Raw genomic sequence first — 24,338 nt, 5'->3', positions numbered from 1 at the left:
TGTGAGTTCAAAATGTAAATACAGCGATTTTAAACTATTATAAGCGATGATGATGATGAGCACCAGCTGTATGCAGATCTGATAATAAAATAGTTTGTTTTACAGTTTCATTTGGATTTGATTGACAGGCTAATAAACTCCTTTTGTAGTTAATTATACAAACAAACTGTAAACAGCAAGTTTAGCTCACTAATTGGTTCGACTCGTACTGACACTCGGACTCAATGACGACACTGCAGTTTACATTTCACTCAGTTTTATTGGAGCCATCTCTCCGGCGAGCAGCCAACGACGGAGCTACTCGGTTAGCCTCCTGAACGACTGCACAGAGGGGCAGACGGCGCCCCAGTCCACCGGCTTGCGGTACTCGCCTTTCTCCAGCAGGTACTGGCGGCCCTTGTAGTTGGGGTGCTCGTAGAAGACCCACCAGCCTCCCAGCACCCTGCAGGAGTGCACCTCCCTCCAGCGGAAGGTCTCCAGCACGGAGGGGCAGTCCTCGGTCGCTTCAAACACCCGACCCGCAAAGTCCCCTTTGACGTAGAGCTGGATCTTGTAGGGATCTCCACCGGCCTGGAGGAGGACGGAGAGAAGGAAACGGAGAGAGAGAGAGGTTGGAGGGATGTGGTGCAAATATGGATGGGAGGAGAACCGGTTGACTGAGAGATGGATGCAGAGAGGGTGTGTGGTGGATGACACAGTGGAGAAGTGCAGTGACAGGGTAGGTTTGAACTAGTATCTCTAGAAATGAGCATCAGAATCGTTACTTTGTCGCATCATAATTCAGCATCTTCAAAACGTAGGTGACTCGGAGGCTTACGAAGTGAATCATCTTGCAGGAGCAGACTCTGTCGTTGAGGCCGATCCAGCTCTGGAAGTCGGGGTACTCTCCTCTGGTCAGGACGTACTGGTAGCCCGTGTAGTTCGGCCTCTCGTAGATCACCCAGGACCCGCTCTCCACTCGGGCCGAGTTACAGCGACTCAGGTAGGAGTGGAAGTCGGTGCAGTCGCTGCCGCACTCGTACCGGCGGCCCTGGTAGCTCTTCTCCTCATAGAAGATGATCTGTAATGGGAAATATTACATCATTGGTGCATAGTGATCGTATTTGTAATATATTGCACATACACGTCCCACCAAACAATTACCCCACTAGCTTCTACTCACCCTGCCCATCCTGGGACCAGCTGTGCTCCACCTCAGTGCTATAAATATGTAAATGTAGTGTGAAATATGTGTGTGTGCGTTAAGCAGTGTAAATGCTGCGTGAGAGAGTGTGTGCCCGTGTGTGTCCTCGTCCTCTTTTATAGCTGCAGAGCCCTCTATGATCGAGACAACTGCTATGTCATGAGAATGAGATCCAAAATTTGAGTCAGTGGTTCCTTTGCTGGTCATGTTTTCCAGAAAGAGGCTGTGGGATTACGCTGCATAAAGGTTATACACTGTAAACACACACAGTGATGTGCACAAACACACTCAGTGTGGGTCTCTATTCGATGATTATATAAATGTTAAACTGTTAAACAAAAAGATATATGCATCTCAAACTGCAGTTCATCAAACGGCCTCTAGATGTCGGTGTTGTCTCACGTTTTCTTTTCCCATTGATCTCCTCACTTTAACCTGAACCCAGCCAGGTTCTGCAATGCAACTCTATTGGAAACATGTGGAAACTTAAATCAACTTGTATCAACTTTATTAAATGACACACAACATCAATATGTGGGAGATTTACAGCTTGTCGGGAAAAAAGTGTGAGAAAAATAATAACAAGATTATTCCAGTTATAAAAACCCTGCTGGTAAATTTATATTTCTTGCTTTTAAAACTTTGTCTGGCTTTTCCAACATTTTCAAGACACTTAACCTATGAATTGCGGACAGGATCTACCTTTTATACAATAACATAAAAGTAATTAAGGAATAACGATGATTATGTAACTGTCTGTACTTTAAAGTGTAGGTCATTACTTACCTGCCACCACAAGGGGGCAGCATTTCATCAGTGAAAAGACAACAAGCTCTCCTCTTCCAGGTTTACTGTTTGCTGCAGCTAAAGGAATACAACTGAATATTTTTGGGTTTTGGACTGTTGGTCGTTCAAAACAAGACATTTGATGACTTCACACTGGGATCTATTGTCACTGTTACATTGAGGATTAATTGTTGTATCTTTAAATTAACCAGCAGGCATAGATGGTGAAAATATTACAGTAGTTGCAGCTTTATTAAGTCATTTATTAAATAAATGAAAAAAACATGTTATCGACTTTTATGCTATTAAAATGACACATATAGCAAAAGGAAATCTAACATTTCATCCTAAAAAATTAGTCAATTCAATATAAACTGAAAACAGAGTCCTGGTTCTGTATAAAATAATAATTTCCTCTGCTTATAAACAGCTTTTAGTCACCAGTGTCTGCCGTAGTGAACAGGTAATAAGAGCTGCTGGAGCCTTGTGAAAGCACTCTTTAATTGCATTCCATCACACACACACACACACACACACACACACACACACACACACACACACACACACACACACACACACACACACACACACACACACACACACAACACACACAATTCCTGCTCATGGTGAGCGACTTGTGGTGAGCTGTCACAGATACTTAGGATGATGTAGGACAGACAAGTGTTGGCAGTTTGCACACACACACACACACACACACACACACACACACACACACACACACACACACACACACATGCAAACCACAGAGGAGGAGCGACAGGAAGGCAGACAGGCGGAGTAGTAATGATAGGTGACTATTCTTCCATCCAGAGTAAATGAAGGAAAGCGGACCAGCCCGGCTATTACACACTAACACACACCAGTGATGGATGGACGGAATATCTGCAAACACTTTCATCCGTTTTATTTAAAAGTGAAGCGCTTGTCTGCAGCGTTACAGTCTCTCTGTGGCGTTTTGATTTTTAGTCCCAACTTGAGGACAAAAGTGAGCTTTTGATCATTTGTCTCACATTTGAGTTCAGTCCGAGAGTTTTGATGTAAAAGCCAGAACTTTTAAGATTTAAATCAGAATTAGGAGAGTAAATTACTCATTTATGAGATGAAATTCTTAGTTGTAATAAAAATATAGAGGCTCTTGGATATTCTAAGACACGAAGAATTAAACTGATCAACTTCGCGGGCCAGTATTTTATATTTCTTTAATTCCATGTACCAAATAGTTTAGTCAAATACAGTTCCAACAATCACAACAATAACAGATACAACAAGTTGCAGTTCATTCCCTTCAAGTGGAGCTTGAGTTTGACCTTTCCTCCAGGGTTAAGCACCGCCGTCCGCTGGAGATTGGACTTGTTTTAAAGCGGTTTATCCTCAAAGAGACACGGACAGAGAGTTGAAGCCAAAGTTAAAAACTGAAACACTTCCCAGATCATATTTGTGTCCCTTTCAGTCCTGTAGTGAGTTTCTCTCCGTCGGTAGAGGGCAGACCTCCATCTCCTCCATCTCCTCCATCTCCTCCATCTCCTCCATCTCCTCCATCTCCACCTTCTCCTCCATCTCCACCTTCACACCCGTTCAGATCCTTTATAACTCTTTTTAAATTCTCCGTGAGTCTCTTCAGTGCCTCTGAACGCTGACGCTGTTTCCACGATGAACTCCTGACACATCTTTCCCCCTCCCTCCTCCTGCTCTCTGCTATCACGACATCTGGGAAATTAATTATCTTTTTCTAAATCGGTGATCACATTATTCATTTCTGGAGTAAAGGCAGCTCTCGTTTTCTTTTTTTAATCCACATGCTTCACAACTTCTGCTCTTTGCTTTGTTATTGCTTTAATGTTACAGATTCGCATCTGAAGAGTAATAAATGTAACATTTTATTTCCTCTCATGTCTCTTTGGGTTTCCCTCCCAAACCCCATCTCCTCCCTCCTTCCTCCCTCCTCCCTCCTCCCTCCTCCCTCCACATGTGTCACTTTACTGCTCTTTGCTCCGCCGGCAGCAGCAGTGTGTCCTCATCACTCCTTGTCTCCATATCTCCTCGCTCGTTCTAGCGGAGGGCTGTTTTTGACACAAAGGGGAAGCGTTGGAGAATTCCCACCCTCTCAGGCTGGATTCCCTCGTTCTCACCAACGGATGGAGTTTATTCCCCAGCAGGCACGGGGACTTCTTGAAAAGTGAGTGGGAACTTCTTCACCTGGCAGCTGATTGAATACAATAGTTAATAATGAAGTAATGGATCTTATACGGCCGTTTAGAATAATACATCACACAGTTTATGGCAATGTTAGAGTGAGTTGATGTAAGAAATGCATATATATATATTTAAATGTCATTCTTTAATACTATATTTGCAAGTAACAGTTCATCTATCTTTTTGACTTAAACTATTTGGTTTTATTACGGTTAAGTAAGTGGAACCTTAAGTTTAACAGAATTTAACGTTGACCATAAAAAAACATAATTTATCATAATATTTATTCATTCACTCACTTTTTATGAGATATGATGAATGAAATGAGTTGGTTGATGATGAAGTACATAAGTAATAGCTTTATTAAATCGTTGGTACACAGTAAAGCAATGCTGTATTTTTCTGTTAAAGGTTTCAACTGATTTATTTTTTTATTTGATCAAATTTGAAATAAATATTTGAACTTGAATTCTTTACTAAATGTAGTTCCTCTAATGTGGAAGTGACTTTCTCGTCCTCTCACAGTCCTGATGTTGTAGCTCTTACAGTGTCTTTGCTTTACAAAGAATATTATTCCTTTATCTGCTTTGGAAATAACTTGACAGCCACTTTGGAGCGTTTAACATGTTTTCCTGACTTGAGTTTAACAATCTGTCACATCACACAACACTAGGGTTCACCAACAGTTAGAAATTAACCAAATTGTATTTTATAATCAGCTTTTATATTTTACAATGAACATTTTATGCTGCAAGGAAAATGGAAAATGTGTGAAAACTGGTTTCATAGAGAAATAACTAAATATATAAATAAGATGATAAGATAAATATAAAAAGTGATAAAAGGGTAATGTACGATCATATTGTTTGGAGCTTTATGTTTACAATCAATATAATTGAATTCATATTGATAATACTTATATAATCAAATTTACCTTTATAAAGGCATTCACCAGCTATTAAAAACATAAAGACTTTGCTAATTATATTTCTAATAGACTGGGTAAGGTTTGAAAGCCAAACTCAATTAATGAAAATGAATATTAAGTCTCATAACTTTCAGTGCGCTACGTAGCGGCTCGTGTAGCACACCTGAACTACACACCTGAACTACACACCTGAACTACACACCTGAACTACACACCTGAACTACACACCTGAACTACACACCTGAACTACACACCTGAACTACACACCTGAACTACACACCTGAACTACACGGAGCCATAATGAGTGAATCCTATTAGCTGCAGCTGCGTCGTCAGGTAAGAAAGCGTGAATGTTGCGTTTGGGGAAGTGAAGACAGTTACAGATCTTAAAATGAAGATTTAACAACAATAAAGTAAATACAATGTCCTGGAGATTTAGTCGGTCTTCTCAATTAGTGTGTATTTGCAAATAATGAGTAATAAATAATGGACTCATTTTATTTGAGTGGTATTTGAATGGAGGCAACATCCCTGTTGAGACACGTTGTGAATTTAATAATGAAATATAGAATTATGAAAATTTCAGCAGCTAAATCTGACTTTTTGATAGTCTAATATGATAAAGTATTATGATAGAGGGTTGTGCTTTTCTGAGTCAAGTTAATTAAAGCTGGAATACTGGATAATGAACAAAATCAGGATAATGACAATAAATATTATTCCCACTGTCTCATATGTGCGTGACCTAAATGTTCTTCTTTTACTGCATACAGGCAGTAAAAAAAATCATATTTGTTCGATAGTTTTCTTAAATAAGGTACAAGGTGAATTAATATTAATATTACACTGACCAAAACCTAAATTAAACCAAAATATTTGAACACTGAATAACATCAGGAATTATAGTTTGGATGATTTTCTTTTGTCATTTGACCCAAATATGCATTTGTGGTGTTTGTAAATACCGTGTTGTTTCTCGTGATGGACCAGGTTCATGGCCATGAGGATGCATTGATATTTAATGTGCTGGACTTAGTGTCTCCCGCCTGGTGACTCCACTGTAGGAGCGGTTGCCTCCTCGTCTGGTATTAAATATGCTTGCCTTGCACCGTTGTGCATTTGCAAAGTACATCCTCAGTCTTACGTCTATACGTGTGCTGGTAGCTGTGGACTGTGAGCAGCTTTAAAGGCCTCGTGGAGTTTCCCAGTAAACAAACAAAAAGCCCTGTTTCCATCCACTGTGTGTTTTGTTTATCCTTGAGATCTAACAAACGCGACGAATGATTTCCCCTCCTTATAAAACATTTGCTGTTTTGCACGTGAGACGAAACCAAACCGGGACCCAGAGCTTTCGCGATGTCCTTGGATCTCGAGGGCCGCTTGGCGCTTTAAAACTCCTCGAGGGCCCTTGGATCCCTCGCAGGGTCACTTGAGCCTTTGCCACAAACGTGTAGGCGTCACCAGACCCCAAAGAGATCTAGTGAACTAAACTAGAGTCACATCTACCTCAGGGACCCTGTGGACTCTCTGCAGGGCTCCTGGGTGTCCTCAGACTCCACGTGAGCATCCCGACAGCTTCATTTAATTACAGTGAACATCTAAAATGAGATCTCTTAAAGACACTCAAGAGATCCCGTAAATTAGACCCTGCCCAAATGAATCTGCTACAGTGTTTTGCAGCCAGCGGAGGTTTTTCCTGTGTGTTTCGACGTGATTTGTCAGTTGGGGGCTACTGAGTGTGACGGTACATTTGGCCTCCATGTGTGCTATAAAGCCTGTGGTCTCTTGAAGTGGTTTCATGTGTGTGAACGAGTGAGTGGAAGACACTTTTCAAGCGTAACAAGGTCTTACCCCTATTATCTTTTACTGCATTAATGATATAAAAGTATATTAGCCTGGTAAAGTACTATTTTCTGTTTGTCATAATGAAGAAAAACAACAGAATGAGGAATAAGAACCAGTCAATTGATTAGAAAATAATATTAAATGCATTTAATTCAAGTTGAAGACCAGCGACACACACAGTGTTACTTGTCATGTAAGGACGACAAGTATTAGAGACGTTACCTTTTTAAAAAGTGGCATCACAGATATGATGCTCGGTTAAAATAAATATAAAACTGTCATGGTCATAAAAAGTTATAGATTTTGTACTGAAATTTAAGCTTTAACATCAGAATGAGAGACTAAAGGTTTACTGAACTAAACTTTACTAAAACAGCATCTGTGAATATTTTACAGTCAGTAATAAATGAAAATATAGAAATATAACTATAGTTATTGTATTTCTTTTCACATATATGTGGCTACAAGGGGCTTGGTGGCTTCACACACCTTTCAAACACCACAGCCATGTTTTCTGTTTCCTCCACACGTCATGTCTCCTTCTTAATGACTTCAACTGCTTAGAAGAGAAAATATAAAGCAGAGAGGGAGACTGATAATTCCCCAAATATTCCAAACATGTGTTTATTAAAAGCAGACGCACAAACACAAACTGCAGGAGAGAGAAAGACGCTTATGTTTCATGCAATTTAAAATGTCTCCACTCTCACCTTTCATTCCTGTTCCAGTCGCTCTTGATGTGATAAAGTGTGTGAGTGTCCTGCACCTTTAAATGAAATACACAGAGTTTAATCGGCATTGTGTCCTTGTTTGGTGTGTGTTGATTTGAGAAAATGACTGAGACGGATGTAAAGCACTTAGTTATTCTCCTCCCTGGAGAGAAAATGAGTCTCACCAGAGGAAAACAGATTTTGTTTGAGGGGGAGGTTTCTGACGTTATTTTGGTTTTGGTGGCCTGGAAAATGCTCAGCAATCATGAAACCCGTTTTATTATAAAGGATTAATGGGTAAATTAGCAAAGGCAGTGTGGGAGGGACGGCTGCATTCAGAGGGACAGATCAGCAGCAACAGCGACATGGTGGTCTCTTAGTGATAAAACTGCTTTATAATCATACAGTGCAGACAAACATAAATACTTTATTGTTGTCCAGTGTTGGTATTGGCCTTCGATCGCTGCTTTGTTCTCCTCGTAGTTATACGCCGTCTATCTGGTCGCCGGTGTGTTTAAGAAGTTGGTGGAAGGATGTGTGTGTTTGTGCTAAGCGAGACTAAACACGCCCCAATCCACTGCAAATGAGACGCACACAGAGGAAATTGATTGAGGCGGTTGACTGGAAAGTTATACAAAACACATATAAAGTAGTTGATTTGAACATCAGTGAAATGCATTTTTTAAATCATTTAAAAAAGTAAGAGACACACGTTTCTCCGGTCGTCGTCAAGCTCCAAACTCCATCGTACTGTTTTTTTTTTGCAGCTAATAATTGTGCATGTGTGTTTTATTCTAATCATGTGTCACTTTACGGTCGTAAAGGATGGGAACGCTGTGTGTGACATGTAATGTTGGGACCCGCCAAGTGATCTCATGTGATAATATCATCTCTTAGAGGACTAGTTTGACAGCTTGGGAAACATACCCATGTAGTTCAATCTCGTATAACACGGCCTTGCTGAACACTCGATTCTGATTGGTCAGTTACGGCGTTCTTTTGCTTTATAGCGGGCCGTTGCTTTACATAGCAGACCGTTGATATGGAAGCGAGAGTTTTTTTTTATTGATTTCTTTGCTAAGTAGCCGTGTAATAAGCGTGATAATGTGCAGCCAGGCGGTTGTTATTATGAAATGAAACCCTTCAGGGTGATTCAAGATCCTAATCCCTTAAATGTCTGGCTGCTAAGTATGAAGGAGACAGTTAGCTTAGCTTAGCATAAACACTTGAAACAGGGAGGAAAAGCTAGCTAGGCTTCAAAGGAAACTAAATAACTGAGCACAGTAACGATACAACACTTTATAGTTATTGTTCACACAACCTTTATCATAAAAAAAGACTTGGAGAAATGTTTGTTAACGAGTGTAATTGTTCTAAATGCTTTCCTTGGTTGTATTATTCTTCCTCCAGTATATACAGAGCATTGTCGTGTCTGTCATTATAACGTGTGTCGTTTACTCCAATGTGTCCAAACAGAGAATAATATACTTGTCTGTATTTAGTCTGCGTGACCTGTGATTGGTCCCAGATGCCTGTGACTCTTGTTGTGGTCGCCCCGGCTTCTCTCTTTGGGAATAACAAATAAATGTGTGGGCCGAACAAAGCGACCAGTTGTTGATGAGGCCGTCTGTAATGCTCCTCGCTGTCAACACTGGCAGAGTGTGACAGATGATACACTTGATGTGTTATATACAGTGTGAAGGTGCATTTGAAGTTGTTACGGTTTGATCAGTTCAGAGTCTTCTGCTGGGACCCTAACCCACATACTGTGTTTCCTCCCAGCTTCCCACTCGGTGCTGGGTGCTCCTCCGGGAGCTTTCAGGGGGATGGAGCAGCGAGGTGCCGGCGGCGGGACGGAGAGCCCCAGCCTTCGGGACAGCGCCAGCCCAGAGGAGGGAGCGGAGAGCCCCGCCTCCAGCGGCCCCCCGGCCTGCAAGTCCAGCCGCCTGGAGGTCAACGGCAGCCCGGCAGCGCCGCGGATCAGACTGAACGGCACACAGCTGAGGCCGCTGGGAGGTTAGGCAGCGTGCACCCTTCTCGTAAAAAGTCCAGTGCAAAAAGTGCACACACAGTTCATGGATAAAACCAGCGCAAAAAGACAAAACATGACTTCACATAGTAAAGTATAAACATCAGCAAAATAAGTTCCACCTTAACCACACAGGATTCAACATGAATTTAAAGTAATATCGCCCTGTTCCTTAATAACATTCACACAACTACACAATAACACCAAGCAATCTACCAGAGATGCAGCAGGATAGGTCCCAAGTAGATTAAGTCTCTCCACACTGACTCAAAGCGTGTATTCTGTTCCAGAGTCCCTTTAGAAAAGCTCTAATTTGACTGCAGCAGGCGTCGTTTACTCATGTCGGTCATAGAGAGGCATCAGTATTGAGACTTGTCGGACTGCTTTGTAGGATTTGAGGTCCTTCCTTCAAACGCACAGATACCTCCATCACTTTATGTGCAAACACCCGCGATGCCTTTGAGGACTGATTGTGTAAAGAACGTGTTCAGTTCTAAAATGTGTGTGTGTCAGCTGAGCTGCTGCACAGAGCGCCAAAGTAAAGTCTACCGAGGACGTGAGGAGGATGTCTACTGTCCGTGGGCGGGTCGGCTCTATTCATTGGTACTGCAGAGCTGCATGTACACTCTAAAATACCTAACACAGAAAACACTCACGCACAAATGCCCATTATTCTCTCATGCAGTTGAGAGCATCATCATGCATCATCACACAAACATTGTAGCAGTACACACACACACACACACACACACACACACACACACTCGGCTGGGTTGCCTCGCTCCACCCTTCCCCTGAGTGGTTGTCTTATTGGCCGATAGCGTGCCTGACGCCGCTGCGGTTTGACTCCGGCTGATCTGTCGCCGCCTCGTCAGGAGGAGGATTGATTGCTCGTTAATTATCCGCCCCTGTGGGACGCAGCAGTGGACTGCATGGGTGTGAATGGGACCAGGACTCGGCCCAATAACGAGTCACCGCTGGGAGTCATGGCATCGGCGATGGAGATATCCCGTCCAGCGGTTCTGGAAACGAGTCTTTTACGTCGTGGGTTTTAATGTGCGGTGAAAACAAACGCAGTTGTACAATCTTACACTGACTGACATTCACACTGGCTGCTGCCCAGTTTAGTCTTCCACCGAGACCACCGAGCGTCACCGAGCAGACAGAAACTTGTCGCTGTCAGCTTTGGTTTCTGCAGGAATCCCTTTCTCACAACACTGAGACTCCGATGACAAACGGGAAGCTGAAAAATGCTCCAGAAACTTTACTCGCTGCCCGATTTGGGTGCATTTGACGTCCATGAATGTAGAGAAAATCAGTTGTTCTGTGAGCCTTAACAGTAGCAGAATGACAAGACTTATCTTCCAAACTAATTTAAAGGATTTAAATCTGGAGCCTTCCACTCACAAGTCTGGTATCTATGGAGACCCTCACTGTGGCCAGATAGAAAGACAAAGGATGGGACCACTGTGCTTTTTTCTGCGCTTCATATGATATTGATTTTTGGATTTAAAATTTGCAGATCCTCCTTGAAATGTAATTTTCTGAAGAAGCTTTCGGCTCCAACTTCGACATTCTGAACAAACCAACTTTTAGACAGATGCTGCTGCTCATCATAAACAGCTGCAAGTGCATTTATCTGTAGGCTATCCTGTTTTGTTTTTGTTTTTATTGGTTACCATTTCCACATTTTGAGGGCGCTTTATTTAGTTGCAGATGCAGTTTGCACCCAAAAAAGTCTTGAATGGCGACACAAAACGCACAAGAAGCTCGGTTTGACCCGTCTCTCCGTCCGTCTGCCAGGCTTGATGATCCCGGTCTACTGCGTGGTGGAGCACGTCGACATGGGCGTGGCTGGGGACTGCGGGTTGCACGGCGACCGCCACGCGGAGTTTGTGTTGGTTCATAAGGATGTCCTCTTCACGCAGCTGGTGGAGACGGCACTGGTCGCTCTGGGATACTCGCACAGCTCAGCTGTACAGGCAAGTGGTAAGTAGAGTCTGTGTGTGTGTGTGTGTGTGTGTGTGTGTGTTCAGATCAATGCATTCATATGTCACACACAACAATTCCACTCAGATGTCACATACAAGCATTTCTAGTCACATCTGCTCTTCAGATTTTAACCTTTGCAAGTAAGTGATTGTGACTGATCTGATCTTTCGTCTGGAAATGATGCATCTTTTATTCTGTCTTTCCAGTTATTCTTTCCTCCACATTGGGAAGTTTACTACTGCAGATACTAGCTACTAGCAAAACTCATGTTGACATGCACTCTATTCTCAGTTAGTATGATAAATGATAGATGACGTCCTGGGACAATACATATCAGTCAAACTGCAACCCAGTCTGACAATTTAAATACAACAATGTTTTTGACCATGTTGGTCCAATTATTTATTAACTGATGACTTTAGTTTTGATGTCTTCAGCTGCAATTCCTCTTAATGGACTTGAGTTGAAGAAAACTGTGAAAAGTAAAAGGAATACTTCTCAGCATTTGTCTATAAATGCATGATTAATAACTTCAATCAGAGTCAGATTATCTAAACTTCTAACCTATGTTGGTTGCATTTTGTGGCGCTGATTGTTTTCCCCTCCGGTGGGCGTGGCTTTCAGAGAGTTAGGCATATTTGCTTGATTGACAGCCAGGGAGGTTTCCCTTTTAGCAACCGTTGTATTTACGTGGTTCAGTCATGTTACATCCCTGTTTTGCTGCAGTTCATGGTTATTGACAGCGACAAATTCCTAAAAACTCCTCTGTACTCTCAGTTGTTGACAAAGAGTCATCAGCTCTGCCTCTTTTAATCACGTCTGGGAAACGCAGGAATCTAAAGTTTTCCATTATTACATGTTAACTGGAAACATCTCATGTTTCAGTCTTTCTTTGGTAATTGATGAGAAATTAATTATTTCCAGCAGCAGTTTAATAGAGTATGACTGGTTTCCAGATGGGTGGGGTTTCGCCACATGGGTGCAATGAGTACAGACATGTTTAGACGATCGCAGTAAAGGTATTTGCCAAGAAGGTATTTTAAAGAAAGATGTGTCTTCTGATGTGACGTGAGTCACTTCACCCTCCTGGCAGCGTGGAGGTTAAACCAAACACTATCTGTGTCACAGACCGGCACCAAAACCTGTTCTCATCACTCTGAGATCAAAACAAGAAGGCAGACAACATCCAGTCAACCATGAAACAACAACCTCCACACACACACACACACACACACACACACACACACACACACACACACATGAGCATGGCAGTTGGACATTCCTGGTGTGTCCCGTAAACACAGGGCGCTCTAACCGAGTGGCCGACGCCCTGCGACCCCCCTCGCCTCTCCCAAATGGCGAGGTTTTGTTCGGAGAAATAAACCCTTTTCTTTTCAAATAAATAATTTTTGGCTGGAGTCATGCATTTTTTCCCCCAGTGTGGTCACAACCAAAATTATACAGAGTCTCTTCTATTTTCTTCTGCCATTGAATTGCATCTTGCATAACTTTGGCTGGATGAGTATTTTTAAACTCTTAACTGGCACAGGGTTTTTTTCTTTAATTAACTCGCACATTATGGCTAATTAAAAAGAAGCTATTTCTTATTTAGGGTATATGGTTACTGCTCTGAATTTAACATGGGCTTGGATGAATTGCTGTGCAAAAAAGAATCAAACTAAATTTAACCTCAGGCCATGTTTTGGGACGCATTCACTGATATTACTCACTTAGAAATAAACATTTGCCATATTTAAGGGCTTACAAACCACTAGAGGTTCCCAGAAACGACACAAACTTTATTTTAAGAAACACTGAGGACAATGTCTCTCAACAAAATGATTTTTTACATGCCAAAAATGCACTGCTTGCATGTGAAGTTAATCAATAGTCATTATATATCTGACTATTTGGCAAACTCTTAATTATTGTCAGCAGATACTGATGTAACTGAGGAGATAAAGTCAGGTGATGATGTCGGCATCTCCGGTGCATCGTTTGGGCTGCAGAGATGAGTGTGGGTTGGCGGGTAAAATGAGAATTGAAGAAGCACGGTTTAATCTTAAAATATTCATTTGCACTGTCAACATAACTTTTTACTTCTGTCATTTGACACTTTGGGCCAGGAGGTAGTTTAACATGATAAAGCAGGTCTGTAACCCACTCAGCAACCTGGTGATGACACGCTGAAGTCTTCAAAATCATTACTAAAGCAAAGTCAGCTGCAGGACACACAATAACTGCCAGATATGAGAATATAATACCGTGCAGTCAGACAGGAGATCAGTGACCTCACAGTGTTTATGCAGTCCATCAACATCTCGTTCTTTAATGCCGAGCTGATTTTACATTTCTCCTCTGATTAATCAACTGTGGAGTCCCAAGAGAACAGCCTTTGTTCTTTTGCCCCTATCACCACCATCCTCATGCAACACACACACACACACACACACGCACACACACACTCGTTGGAGGCTGGCAGGCCAAGGCCAGGCAGGGTCTGTGTTTGATTTAGCAGATCCTAACGCGATTAGGCCTGTTTAGATTTGCGCTTCCAGTCACGGTTGTTGGAAGGCTTGGGGAATGTTCAACCCAGGATGATGCTCCAAGACCGGGAGGGTCGTCTGTTTAACTCCCCAACACACACACACACACACACACACACACACACACACACAGACAGACACACAGTCACACACACACACACACACAACACAAGCAGGTTAGGTCTACATGAATTAGAGAACATGAAAACTAGACTTCTGACGTTTAAATCTTGTACACAGAAGATGAACACATTAATATAGTTATATGTTTATGTGTGTTTTGTGTTCTCCAGGCATCATTAAGGTGGGCCAGTGGAAGCCGATGCCCATCCACTACCTAACAGACGCTCCAGAGGCCACAGTGGCCGACATGCTGCTGGACGTCTACCACATGGTGACACTGAGGATCCTGCTGCACAGGTTATTAGCTTTAATTGATACGGGATTATAAACACAATTTACTTTTTGGAGTCAAGTTGCTGCTTTGGACCGATCTTTTTAACATTTCCTTACTAAGAAAAATCACCCTGAATGGTCAAGTATCCTTTATATTTTGTCAGCGTTTCTATACAAGGACAATAAGTGCAACTCACAGCTTTTGTGCATGAACATTGGTTTTGCTATTTTTGCATTCCCACATTTGTTCGTGACTTTTCAGAAATGAACTACGTGGTCCTCTGTTTTCACTTTACTTATTGGAAACCTGATGGTTTCTTTTTAACACAAAGCCCCCAACTAGTTTTGTCCAGCTGTGGTAACAAACAGGTTAGTTTAAGGTTTAAGCAGTGTTGCTGTGTCGTACTTGATGCATTTTTTACCAGCAGGAAAGGATGAATAATATATCTTTAGACGAGAGATAAAGACAGAAGCTCAGAGCGGGAACCAAAGAGTTAATCACCTTTAACTAACCCTTAACTGGGGAAACCGCTCACTGCTTCTTTGAATTAAAGCCGATTGTTGGTTGATTTGACCGATGTGACAGCCTCTGCTTTGAGCGGATGAATATGTATAATAACAAAGCGCCTCACGTGTGCAGCTTTGCGCGGCTGGAGGAGCTGCCGTCAGAGCAGTGGAGCCACGCCACCGTGAGGAACGCCCTCAAGGAGCTGCTCAGAGAAACCAACCAGAGCGCGCTGGCCAAGGAGTGCCCCCTCTCCCAGGTATGTTCTGAGCTGTACGTCTGTATTCAAGCTTCAGACGACACATCACCTCTTTTTCATTCCATATAAATGTCAATCTGGGTTTGATTCTGTTTGTCGCACACAGATAGCCGAGATGCTGCTGAGTATTTTCTCTAAACACATGCGGTTTCATCCTCAGTTCACCACACACTTAGAGCACTGTGTAATCTCTCTCTAACACACACACACACACACACACACACACAGTACTGATACCGTCCCATGGGAAAGGATGCAAACACGCACACCTCAATTATCCTCCTCACACACACCCTGCAGTCATTAGACTTGAGAGTGTGTCATTTTCTACTCGTGATTTATACACAGGACTTAGTCATGATGTAATTAGTGATTAGGGGAAGTGGGTGGGTGGTGTGTGTGTCTGCAGCCTGACTCATGTGAGTTTTAATCCTCAGTGTTTCCCATGTTGAGCTCCGACTGCTCGTGTAGACTCGCGTGCATCTCCTGCTCTGTAGAAGTGACCACAGTGCATGCTGGGAAAGGGAGAGTGGACTGAGAGTTTTAATAAATCCGCAGTGAGTTGGTCAGCTGCTGAGATTTCTCATAATCTCATCCAAAGAGCAATAATGAATAATAAAATGGCTCCAAGTGTTGCATCTTTGGATTTTCAGCTGCGACGTCATGTTTATTTCTGTCTTTCTTTATCAGAGTATGATCTCAGCGATAGTCAACAGTTCCTACTACATCAACGTCTCCACCTCCAAGTGCCAGGAGTTTGGACGCTGGTACAAGAGGTACAAACGCATCAAAGGTAACCCGAAAGGTCCATTCTCATCAATCAAAGTCTTAGATTGATCTTTCTGGCATGAAGTGAAAAGCATGATGCATTGGTGACAGCAGCTGAATAGAAAACTGTTCATGGGTGAAAAACGTGAAACATAAACACACATTTTTCACAGTAATCTGGTTCTTTGTGTGGATGTCCGTCACAGGTGTGGCTCCACTTTGGTGTGTCTTCGGTGGAAGCTTTGTGTTGCTCAGTGAGCTGATGCACTTTATTGTCACGTTTTCCTTGTTAAATTCTCCCGCATTGTTAAAAACTTCTACAGTTGCAGTGCAACTCTTTAGTGCACCTCAACCATCAACTCTTCAGCTGTTTATACTTTATTGGCCTCCCGTTGCTGTGAGAAGTGGAGACTGTCAGAGCTCTTTGTGAAACTGACACTCGCTTTGTATCACAACTCCACTCCATACGACTCACCTGCCTGGCGGCCTTTTGTTTTTGTGATTTGGTTGCTTTAAATGCGATGCTTTTTCTGGAAGTTTTTCCCATTCTTCTGTCCACCCCCTGTGTGTGTGCGTCAGCCTGCATGTGTCTAATCAGCTGCATGAGACGTCTGTCACTGACAGCTCTCAGTAGGAACCAACTGTCACACATGGTTTGCATTAATGTCACCCTTAATACACATGACAAAACTAAATGCTCTTAACTCCTAATGGAAAACAGCAGCAACCCCCCAACACACACGCCACCAAAACCCAGGAACAAGAGCTCGTCTTACACTCCTGCTACACACACGCTCTGGGAAGGTAGAAATCTGAAGGCCTGCCAAACCTCACTCCAACTTTTATTCCCCTAATAACCTAAAATGGGACTCTCAACCAAACCCAGCAGACGCGTAATAGGAAGCAGATTTATGTGGAGACGAGCAGAGAGGCCGTTAGAGAGCAGGAAAGTTCAATGCAGTGATGAAGAGGACACACTTATTTGATCGTATCTGGAAATAGTGGAGACAGTAAGTGAAAATAGGACTTTGTGGTAATAAAATCATGCTCTGGATAATACTTTGTTTTATGTACACATAAAGGAGCTCCAGATTTCCCCTGTTCTTCACAATAAGCCTCTGGATACACTTACTTAGACTTAAACTTACACACTTTAGACCCAAAGAGATGATGTGAAAGAGGTTGTTAATTAAACGTTGCCGGAATAACATAAAGAAAAAGAACAGATTGATGGTTTCACTTATTTATTTATTTACTTTATTTATGTATTATCTAAATATACTAACTCCTTTGATCCTCCACAGGTGAATACATCGAGAAGATGTGGTCAGCTCAGGACAAGTCAGATATTAAAGGTACGTTCATCTTTTATTGATGACTTTGTTGTGACATAATGTACCTTGTGAGGTCTTCAGTGACCAAATGAAAGGTCTGGAGATTAGACTGCAGATGGATTAAAAGGTTAAAGTCCCAATCTGTCATCTGAAATATATTAACACAAACCTGTGTGTGTGTGTGTGTGTGTGTGTGGTGACACAGTGGAGAAGGATTTGGACCTGAGCCTCCTCAGCCATCGACCTCCCTCTCTCTTACCCTCCCCCACCCAATTGGGCTCCCTGGGCGTCCCCGGAGCTCTGTCCATCAAAAGTGTCCTCGGAGACGCCCCGCCTCAATATCTGCAGAACCCCGGCAGCCAGCAGCACCCGGGTGCCCCCCTGCGGCCCCAGGGTGCCCCTCTCCTCGGCCACGGCGGGCTCCTGTCCCCCCAGCTCTCCCCTCAGCTCGTCCGCCAGCAGCTCGCCATGGCTCACCTCATCAACCAGCAGCTCGCCGTCAGCCGGCTGCTCGCGCACCAGCACCCACAGGGCGTCAACCAGCAGTTCCTCCACCACCCGCCCATCTCGCGCACCTGCAAGGGCCCCGGGGCCGCCACTGAGCCCGGCCTCACCTGCTCGGGGGCCGACGTCTCCTTCAGCATTTACCAGCAAGTCAGGAACGAGCTGAAGAGGGCCAGCATCTCTCAGGCGGTGTTTGCCCGCGTGGCTTTTAACCGCACACAGGTAAACTGAGATAAACCGTCTTGCTGTTCCCAGAGATGATGCAGTTAGGTTAACGCTCACGCTGTGTGTGTGTGTGTGTGTGTGTGGCTGCAGGGGCTGCTGTCAGAGATCCTTCGTAAGGAGGAGGATCCTCGCTCGGCCTCACAGTCGCTGCTGGTCAACCTGAAGGCCATGCAGAGCTTCCTCAACCTGCCGGAGGGCGAGCGAGACCGCATCTACCAGGAGGAGAGGGAGCGGAGCGCGAACTCCAACCACAACCTCCCCACCAACCTCATCTCCAGCAGCAACACACTCAGACACCCACAGGTACATGCAGGCACGGGGCTAGCCTGCAAGGCATTAATACCTGCACAAATGAATATGTATAAAAAAGAACATCGCAGTTAACGTAACATCAAACATCTACTTATTGAACACAAAAACTATGAGACATCTTTTAATTGTTACCTGTGCCCTTTATCTTGCGCTCATGATGAAGTCAGAGCTGTGCAGTACGTTATGGATAAGTTTGATGGGTGTTTTTAAGTCATGTATCATTAATGTAAATATGAAATATACACGGTTTGGAACACCAGTAACCAGTGATATTTTTGGGGACTTTTTTTACTGTTATGTTTGCAATAATGCTGCAGATCATATCACCACTACAGCAGTTACACACCAAACGTCTACTGAAGATAAATCTGAATAAAATTGTGAACAGTTGTGAACTTTTCTTGGACAGATTTGTGATTCTGGGCTATACAAAATAAACTGAAACTCATCTCTGTGCAGACAAAGTGCAGCATGTCTGCTGCAGAGCTGCCGATGAAGTTGGACCCGTTGGTGAACATCTCTTCGGGCATCTATGACGAGATCCAGCAGGAGATGAAGAGGGCGAAGGTCTCCCAGGCTCTGTTCGCCAAGGTGGCTGCCAATAAAAGTCAGGTCAGTACCAATGAAACAGCATTCTTTGGTGCTTAAAGGTGGCTTCCTTGATTTTGTCGTCGCACCCTAAATATTTGAATGGGCTGCAAACGACTGGAGCCTAAACCTGCATTCAGAGAGGATTGTTTTTTAACTGTGCAGTGTCCCGTTGATAACGTTCTTCAGAATGAGTGAACACACATGAGCCTCCTGTAAGACATCCGCGTGCACATGTACACAGCGGCGGGCTGAGTTGATGATGTTTGAAGGAGTTGATGAGGGTGTAACATGCAGGTGTGTGAGTGTGTGTGTGGGCGTAGCGGGGGATCTGATTACCCGCTGTGGCCGACCATCGCGTCTCCATCCTCAGATAAACAATGCGGGTGATGGAGGGGGAGATCAAAGCACAGTCTGTAGGGGGAGAGAGGGAGGAAGTCTAAAGGCCTTTACTTTTTCTTGCGACTGATTTATTACCAACAGACAGAAATAGTTTGAGCGCTAGTGTGTAGAGACACTGAGATGCTAAGAAGTCTGAAATGATAAAGCAGTAAATGGACTGAAATTGATGGAGGGATGAGACGGGCAACTCAGTGGAGAAGGAGGAGCAGAAGGATGCAAGACGGAGGAAAAGATAGACAAGATGACGGAGGGATGATCACATTATTACCATTAATTTCCAGGCTGAAGGCTGTGCATAAACAACAGCTGGTGGCAGATCCTGGGTCAGCCTAGCAGAGATAATCTAATCTTCACACACACATACACACTTGCAGACTCTCACTGCTCCCCTCCGACTTTTCCCTTCTGCTTTCTTTATGTCTCCTCTCAGGGAACCACTTCTTTTCTATCACAAGAAGTAGTTCATTTATTTAAGAATTTGACTATAAAATACTAAGAAAAAAGACAACTTTTGGGACTCAGTTAGTTTAGAACTATCATGAAAAAGAAGTGGGACTATATCCACAAAGCCAATAAATGTGCTGAATCAGATATGTGAGCATTCAGCCCAACTACAACACGTTGCTGATTTTTTTTTGAAGAACATAATGTCAGTAAACGGCGACTTAAGCCCAGCAGGGATGGAAACCGCAGTCACAGTCGGCTCCAAACATACAAAGAATAAACAAACAATCACATGCATCAAGTGGAGCCGAAGCTTTTCAAATGCTGCTTACGGGACAAAAAAAACAAACAAAATCTGCCACAAAAAAGCTTCTTTTTTTTCATCGTCATCTATCCAGAATAGCTCATCAGAAACGGAGGGCTTTCACTAAAAAGTGCAGTCGTTAAATCATCGTACACTGAGTGATTAAACACCTGAATCTCCTGCAGGGCTGGCTGTGTGAGCTGCTCAGGTGGAAAGAGAGCCCGAGCCCAGAGAACCGCACCCTGTGGGAGAACCTGTGCACCATCAGGAGGTTCCTGGCGTTAACGCCGGCCGATAGGGATCAGGTCTACGAAGAGGAGTCGAGGCAGCAGCACAGCGACAGGCTCCACACCGTCCTGCACATGCCAGAACAGCAGGTACAAACACGCAAAGCCGGTCGCCCGGGTTAGGAGCTCTGCTGGTTTTAGTCCCACTGGTATGTCAGATGTCGCTACACGTCGTTACGTTTAGTTCCTATTTATTTTAAATGCAATCAGGGAACTCATCTGCGGCGACTGTGAAGAGAAAAAAGAGAAAAATCTGTGTGAAAATCTGATAAAAGACAAAATACACAACCACTCTCAACCACAGACACACATCTAAATGTTTTACGAGTGAGAAAATGTTTCGGAGAGTTTCCTCTGTCACCTGCTCCTCTCAGCAGCCCTCCTCTCCGTCATATTTGCGTCCCATAAGTATTTGAAAATAGAAGTGGTAAATGAGCGGCCCACACATTTCCTCCATCCCACCCTCTCCCCGAAACCAGAATGCCCTCCAGTCTGGCCCTAACCTCAATATTATTCAGAACATTCCCTGTAATTATTGGAGCAGAGAAAAAGGAATTGCCATTATCTTTATTTAGGTCCTTTAATTTCGATGGACCACAGATTTATGGCGCTGGATTCCTGTGTTTGGGTGTGCTGGTCACCCCACCCTGCTAATACGCTCTAGCAGCGTGGTTGTTTGTGTGTCTGTTGGCGGCTGAAGGAGGCGAGTTGATGACACTTCCGCTTGCACTACATTTCCCTCAATGTCTCTACAGTGAAGGAGGAGCTGAGTGGTTCACGTAATTACTTACCAAGGTTTATGTTGTAATTACACATCATGAGGCTGTGATGCTTGACATCCGCCGGGTGTCTTGAACCCTGAAAGTGTCTTCATGTGCCTGTTGCATTTATTATTATGATTATTATCATTTATTATATTATTATCCCTTTGCCTTTTTTATATGGTCGCAAAACAGCTTGTCCTCTACATTAATACCTCATTGTAATATTACAAAATGACTGGTTGCATTAGGAAGGTGTTGCTCTGAAACTGTTTGACAGTTTAAAATTATCTTGCAAAATAGTGACACTTTCAACATTTGTCTGCTGCTTTTCCTACTTTTTAAATAGTGCAACAAGTACAAAAAGGTTTTAAACTCAGGTGATTATTCAGTGTGTTATGCGGAGAGACGGGAAGCATCAGTCTATCTGAACGGTGGTACTTCACACAGTCTCATCTCCACGTTGATCTCCTCTGTTTCATCATCCCAACCTATTCCAGCCTGTGACAGAGGCAATGATGTCTGACAACTCAAGGTCCACTTACTAGCTTTTTCTGGACCGTGAGTTAATATTTTGTCGTTGTTTTTTTGGCAATCAGGGTCAAGAATGAGCTTCCACGCTAATTGCTAATCTTTAAAAAGTCTTTGCACGTCTTTGCACGTAAAATGTAAAATACATTCTTTTCTCGACAGGCGCTCCACAGAACGCCGCTGCCGCCTCTGACCACTCCATCTCCAATCCGTGAAGACCCGCAGCCCATCCAGCTGCTGGTCCTGCATGGCTCAGAAGACGGGATGAGCCCCGGGATGAGCCCCGGCCTCGGAGGCGGAGGACCAAAGAAGGCGCGCTCACGGACGCGTATTTCCCTCGAGGCTCTGGGAACCCTGCAGAGCTTCATCGGCGACGTGGGGCTCTACCCCGACCAGGAGGCCATCCACACCCTGTCGGCCCAGCTGGACCTACCCAAGCACACCATCGTCAAGTTCTTCCAGAACCAGCGCTACAACGTCAAGCACCACAACCAGGTCAGGGAGCCCGTCCCCGGGGAGGACGACCGGGAGAGCTCGAGTCCCGGCGAGGAGGGCGTGTGCACGGCGGAGAGTCGAGGGGAGGAGGGCCTCTCCGCGTCGGAGGAGTCCAGCGAGGACGGGAGAGGATCAGTGGAGGCGTTCAGAACAGAGGGAGAAGAAGGAGATGTGGAGATGGAGATGGAGAAGGAGGAAGGGGATGATGGGAAAGCCTCGGGGCCGGCGACATCCTCCCTGTCCCCCTACAGCAGCCTGGACAGCCCCCGCTCTGCAGAGCAGCAGAGATAACAGCAGAGACACGAGAGGAAAACATTCGATGGAAGCAAAGGACTTCAAACTGTGAAGCCGTGAATAAACACACACTTTCATCTCCCTTACCAGAGCTGATGATCAGAGCTCGTTAATATCTGAAGGAACTGTGGACAAATATTTATGTTTGACTGAAAAAGGCCGAAGTTTCTAAAAGTGCTTTTGATTTGATGAACGAATTCCTTGAGTTGAGTTCCACGTCTTTAAAGTGCCGCGACACCAAAATCTCCCGAAACTACCTCTGCAGCACAATCCACTTCTTTACAGCTCTGTCAAAGTATTACAAAGTAATCATCGTCTAAATGTGTGCAACATGGAAGCTGTGCATTTATCCATAAAGGATTCAGACCGATAAAGTGGATTATGCTGCAGGAGAGGTGTGAGAAGTTTAAAATCTTCAGGGGGTTTATGTTTTTTTATGTACAATGTCTTTATTTTATTTTCAGTGGTTAATGTTCAGTTTGTCAGAGTTTTCCTCAAGCTGGCACTGGAGTCCACATGTGATTGAATTTCAATTCAGTTTATTTTGTATAGCCCAAAATCACAAATTACAAATTTGGATCCCTCTCCCCGGATGGACAGTTAGATGTCATGTGTACAGAATTAACCCCGTAACAGAGTTACAGCTCATTACATGATTTGGACAAGTGTATGGCCAAAAATACTGTAAGCGGGGTGTAATGTGACTGCTTTGGGCTTTTGGGCTTTTTGTTGTTGTTGTTGTGCTTCATGTAGGAGAAAGTCAACTTTGAGGAGCGTTTGACTTCATGGATGCCATAAAAGGAACAAAGCTGGATTTGCAGGTTGCCCACACATGAGATGCCAACCTTACAAACTCGGCCCAACAAAGCTTTTCAGTAAAGTCCTCCCAGATATTCAAAATAACTGCAAATAAATAAATAATAACGTAGTACCTCATGAGACGGGCAATAGAGACATGCAGGTCAATGACACGAGAACCTCCAGCCAAACTAAATGCATGAACATGCTTCATCAACTGATCTCTATTTTAAACTCCAGCCCTCTCTGACAGTAAATCACTACCCTCCCATCCATATTTATTACTGACTTATATTTACTCAAATCTGAGTTTTATTGTTGTGATTGTAGTTTTGCTATCATTTGATTTGACTTCAAAAGTCCTTGTAAATGTGAGAAGAAATGAGGAAGTGAGAACTCAGTGTTACACCGTTTAAAAGTATTGATTCTTTTTTTTTTACAGACTGGAAGAGAAATAAAGCCTTTTTTTTTAGAGGTTTATGTACATTGTGATGTAAATGTCGACACCTGCCAAACTGAATCTTCATCATGTGTGGGATGAACACGTCACTGCTCAGTGTCATGTGTAACACAGAGGACGCATTTCAGTTTGACAATGGTCTCCTGGTGTTGAACCGTTGTTCTTTGATTCTGTTGTGGGCAGGAAGTGAAAGATCTGATAAAAAAAAAACGTTTCCAAAGTATTCTGTGTGTGGAAAGTTTGCCTTTTGAAAAGCAGTCATGCTAGATACTGATTAAAGATGCTCCGATGTAAAAGAGAAACGAGGTTATCGCGTAAGAGCGTGCGAGAAAGCCGCCGTTCCTCCCGATCCTCGGCCCTCGCATACCTCAACTCTCACCACACGCTTTATAAAAAGAGCAGCAAGCACACACTGCACAGTCCTCAACCCAACCACAG

At 43.6% G+C, this 24,338-nt stretch overlaps 2 protein-coding genes across 2 annotated transcripts; one reads left to right on the top strand and one right to left on the bottom strand.

Moving 5' to 3' along the window:
* Window positions 1–297: 297 nt before the first annotated feature.
* On the bottom strand, window positions 298–1,171 carry crygs1 (crystallin, gamma S1; the record flags this gene model as incomplete). The annotated part of the gene is made up of 3 exons (XM_079236887.1): window positions 298–570; window positions 818–1,060; window positions 1,163–1,171. The coding sequence occupies 3 exons, from the start codon at window positions 1,169–1,171 to the stop codon at window positions 298–300; spliced, it is 525 nt and encodes a 174-aa protein (XP_079093013.1).
* Window positions 1,172–9,456: 8,285 nt separating this feature from the next.
* Window positions 9,457–24,105, top strand: LOC306752804 (DNA-binding protein SATB2-like). Its single transcript, XM_079236610.1, has 11 exons — window positions 9,457–9,682; window positions 11,499–11,684; window positions 14,527–14,653; window positions 15,270–15,393; window positions 16,084–16,186; window positions 17,466–17,516; window positions 17,701–18,221; window positions 18,315–18,527; window positions 18,996–19,148; window positions 20,460–20,651; window positions 22,016–24,105. Exons 1-11 carry the CDS (start codon window positions 9,493–9,495, stop codon window positions 22,637–22,639), a joined length of 2,484 nt encoding a protein of 827 aa, XP_079092736.1. The 5' UTR covers window positions 9,457–9,492; the 3' UTR covers window positions 22,640–24,105.
* Window positions 24,106–24,338: the final 233 nt, after the last annotated feature.

Source organism: Taurulus bubalis, assembly GCF_910589615.1.
Source record: "Taurulus bubalis genome assembly, chromosome: 21".
Classification (NCBI taxonomy): domain Eukaryota; kingdom Metazoa; phylum Chordata; class Actinopteri; order Perciformes; family Cottidae; genus Taurulus; species Taurulus bubalis.
Note: the sequence above shows the minus strand (reverse complement) of the source record. Positions and strands in the feature narration are given on the sequence as shown.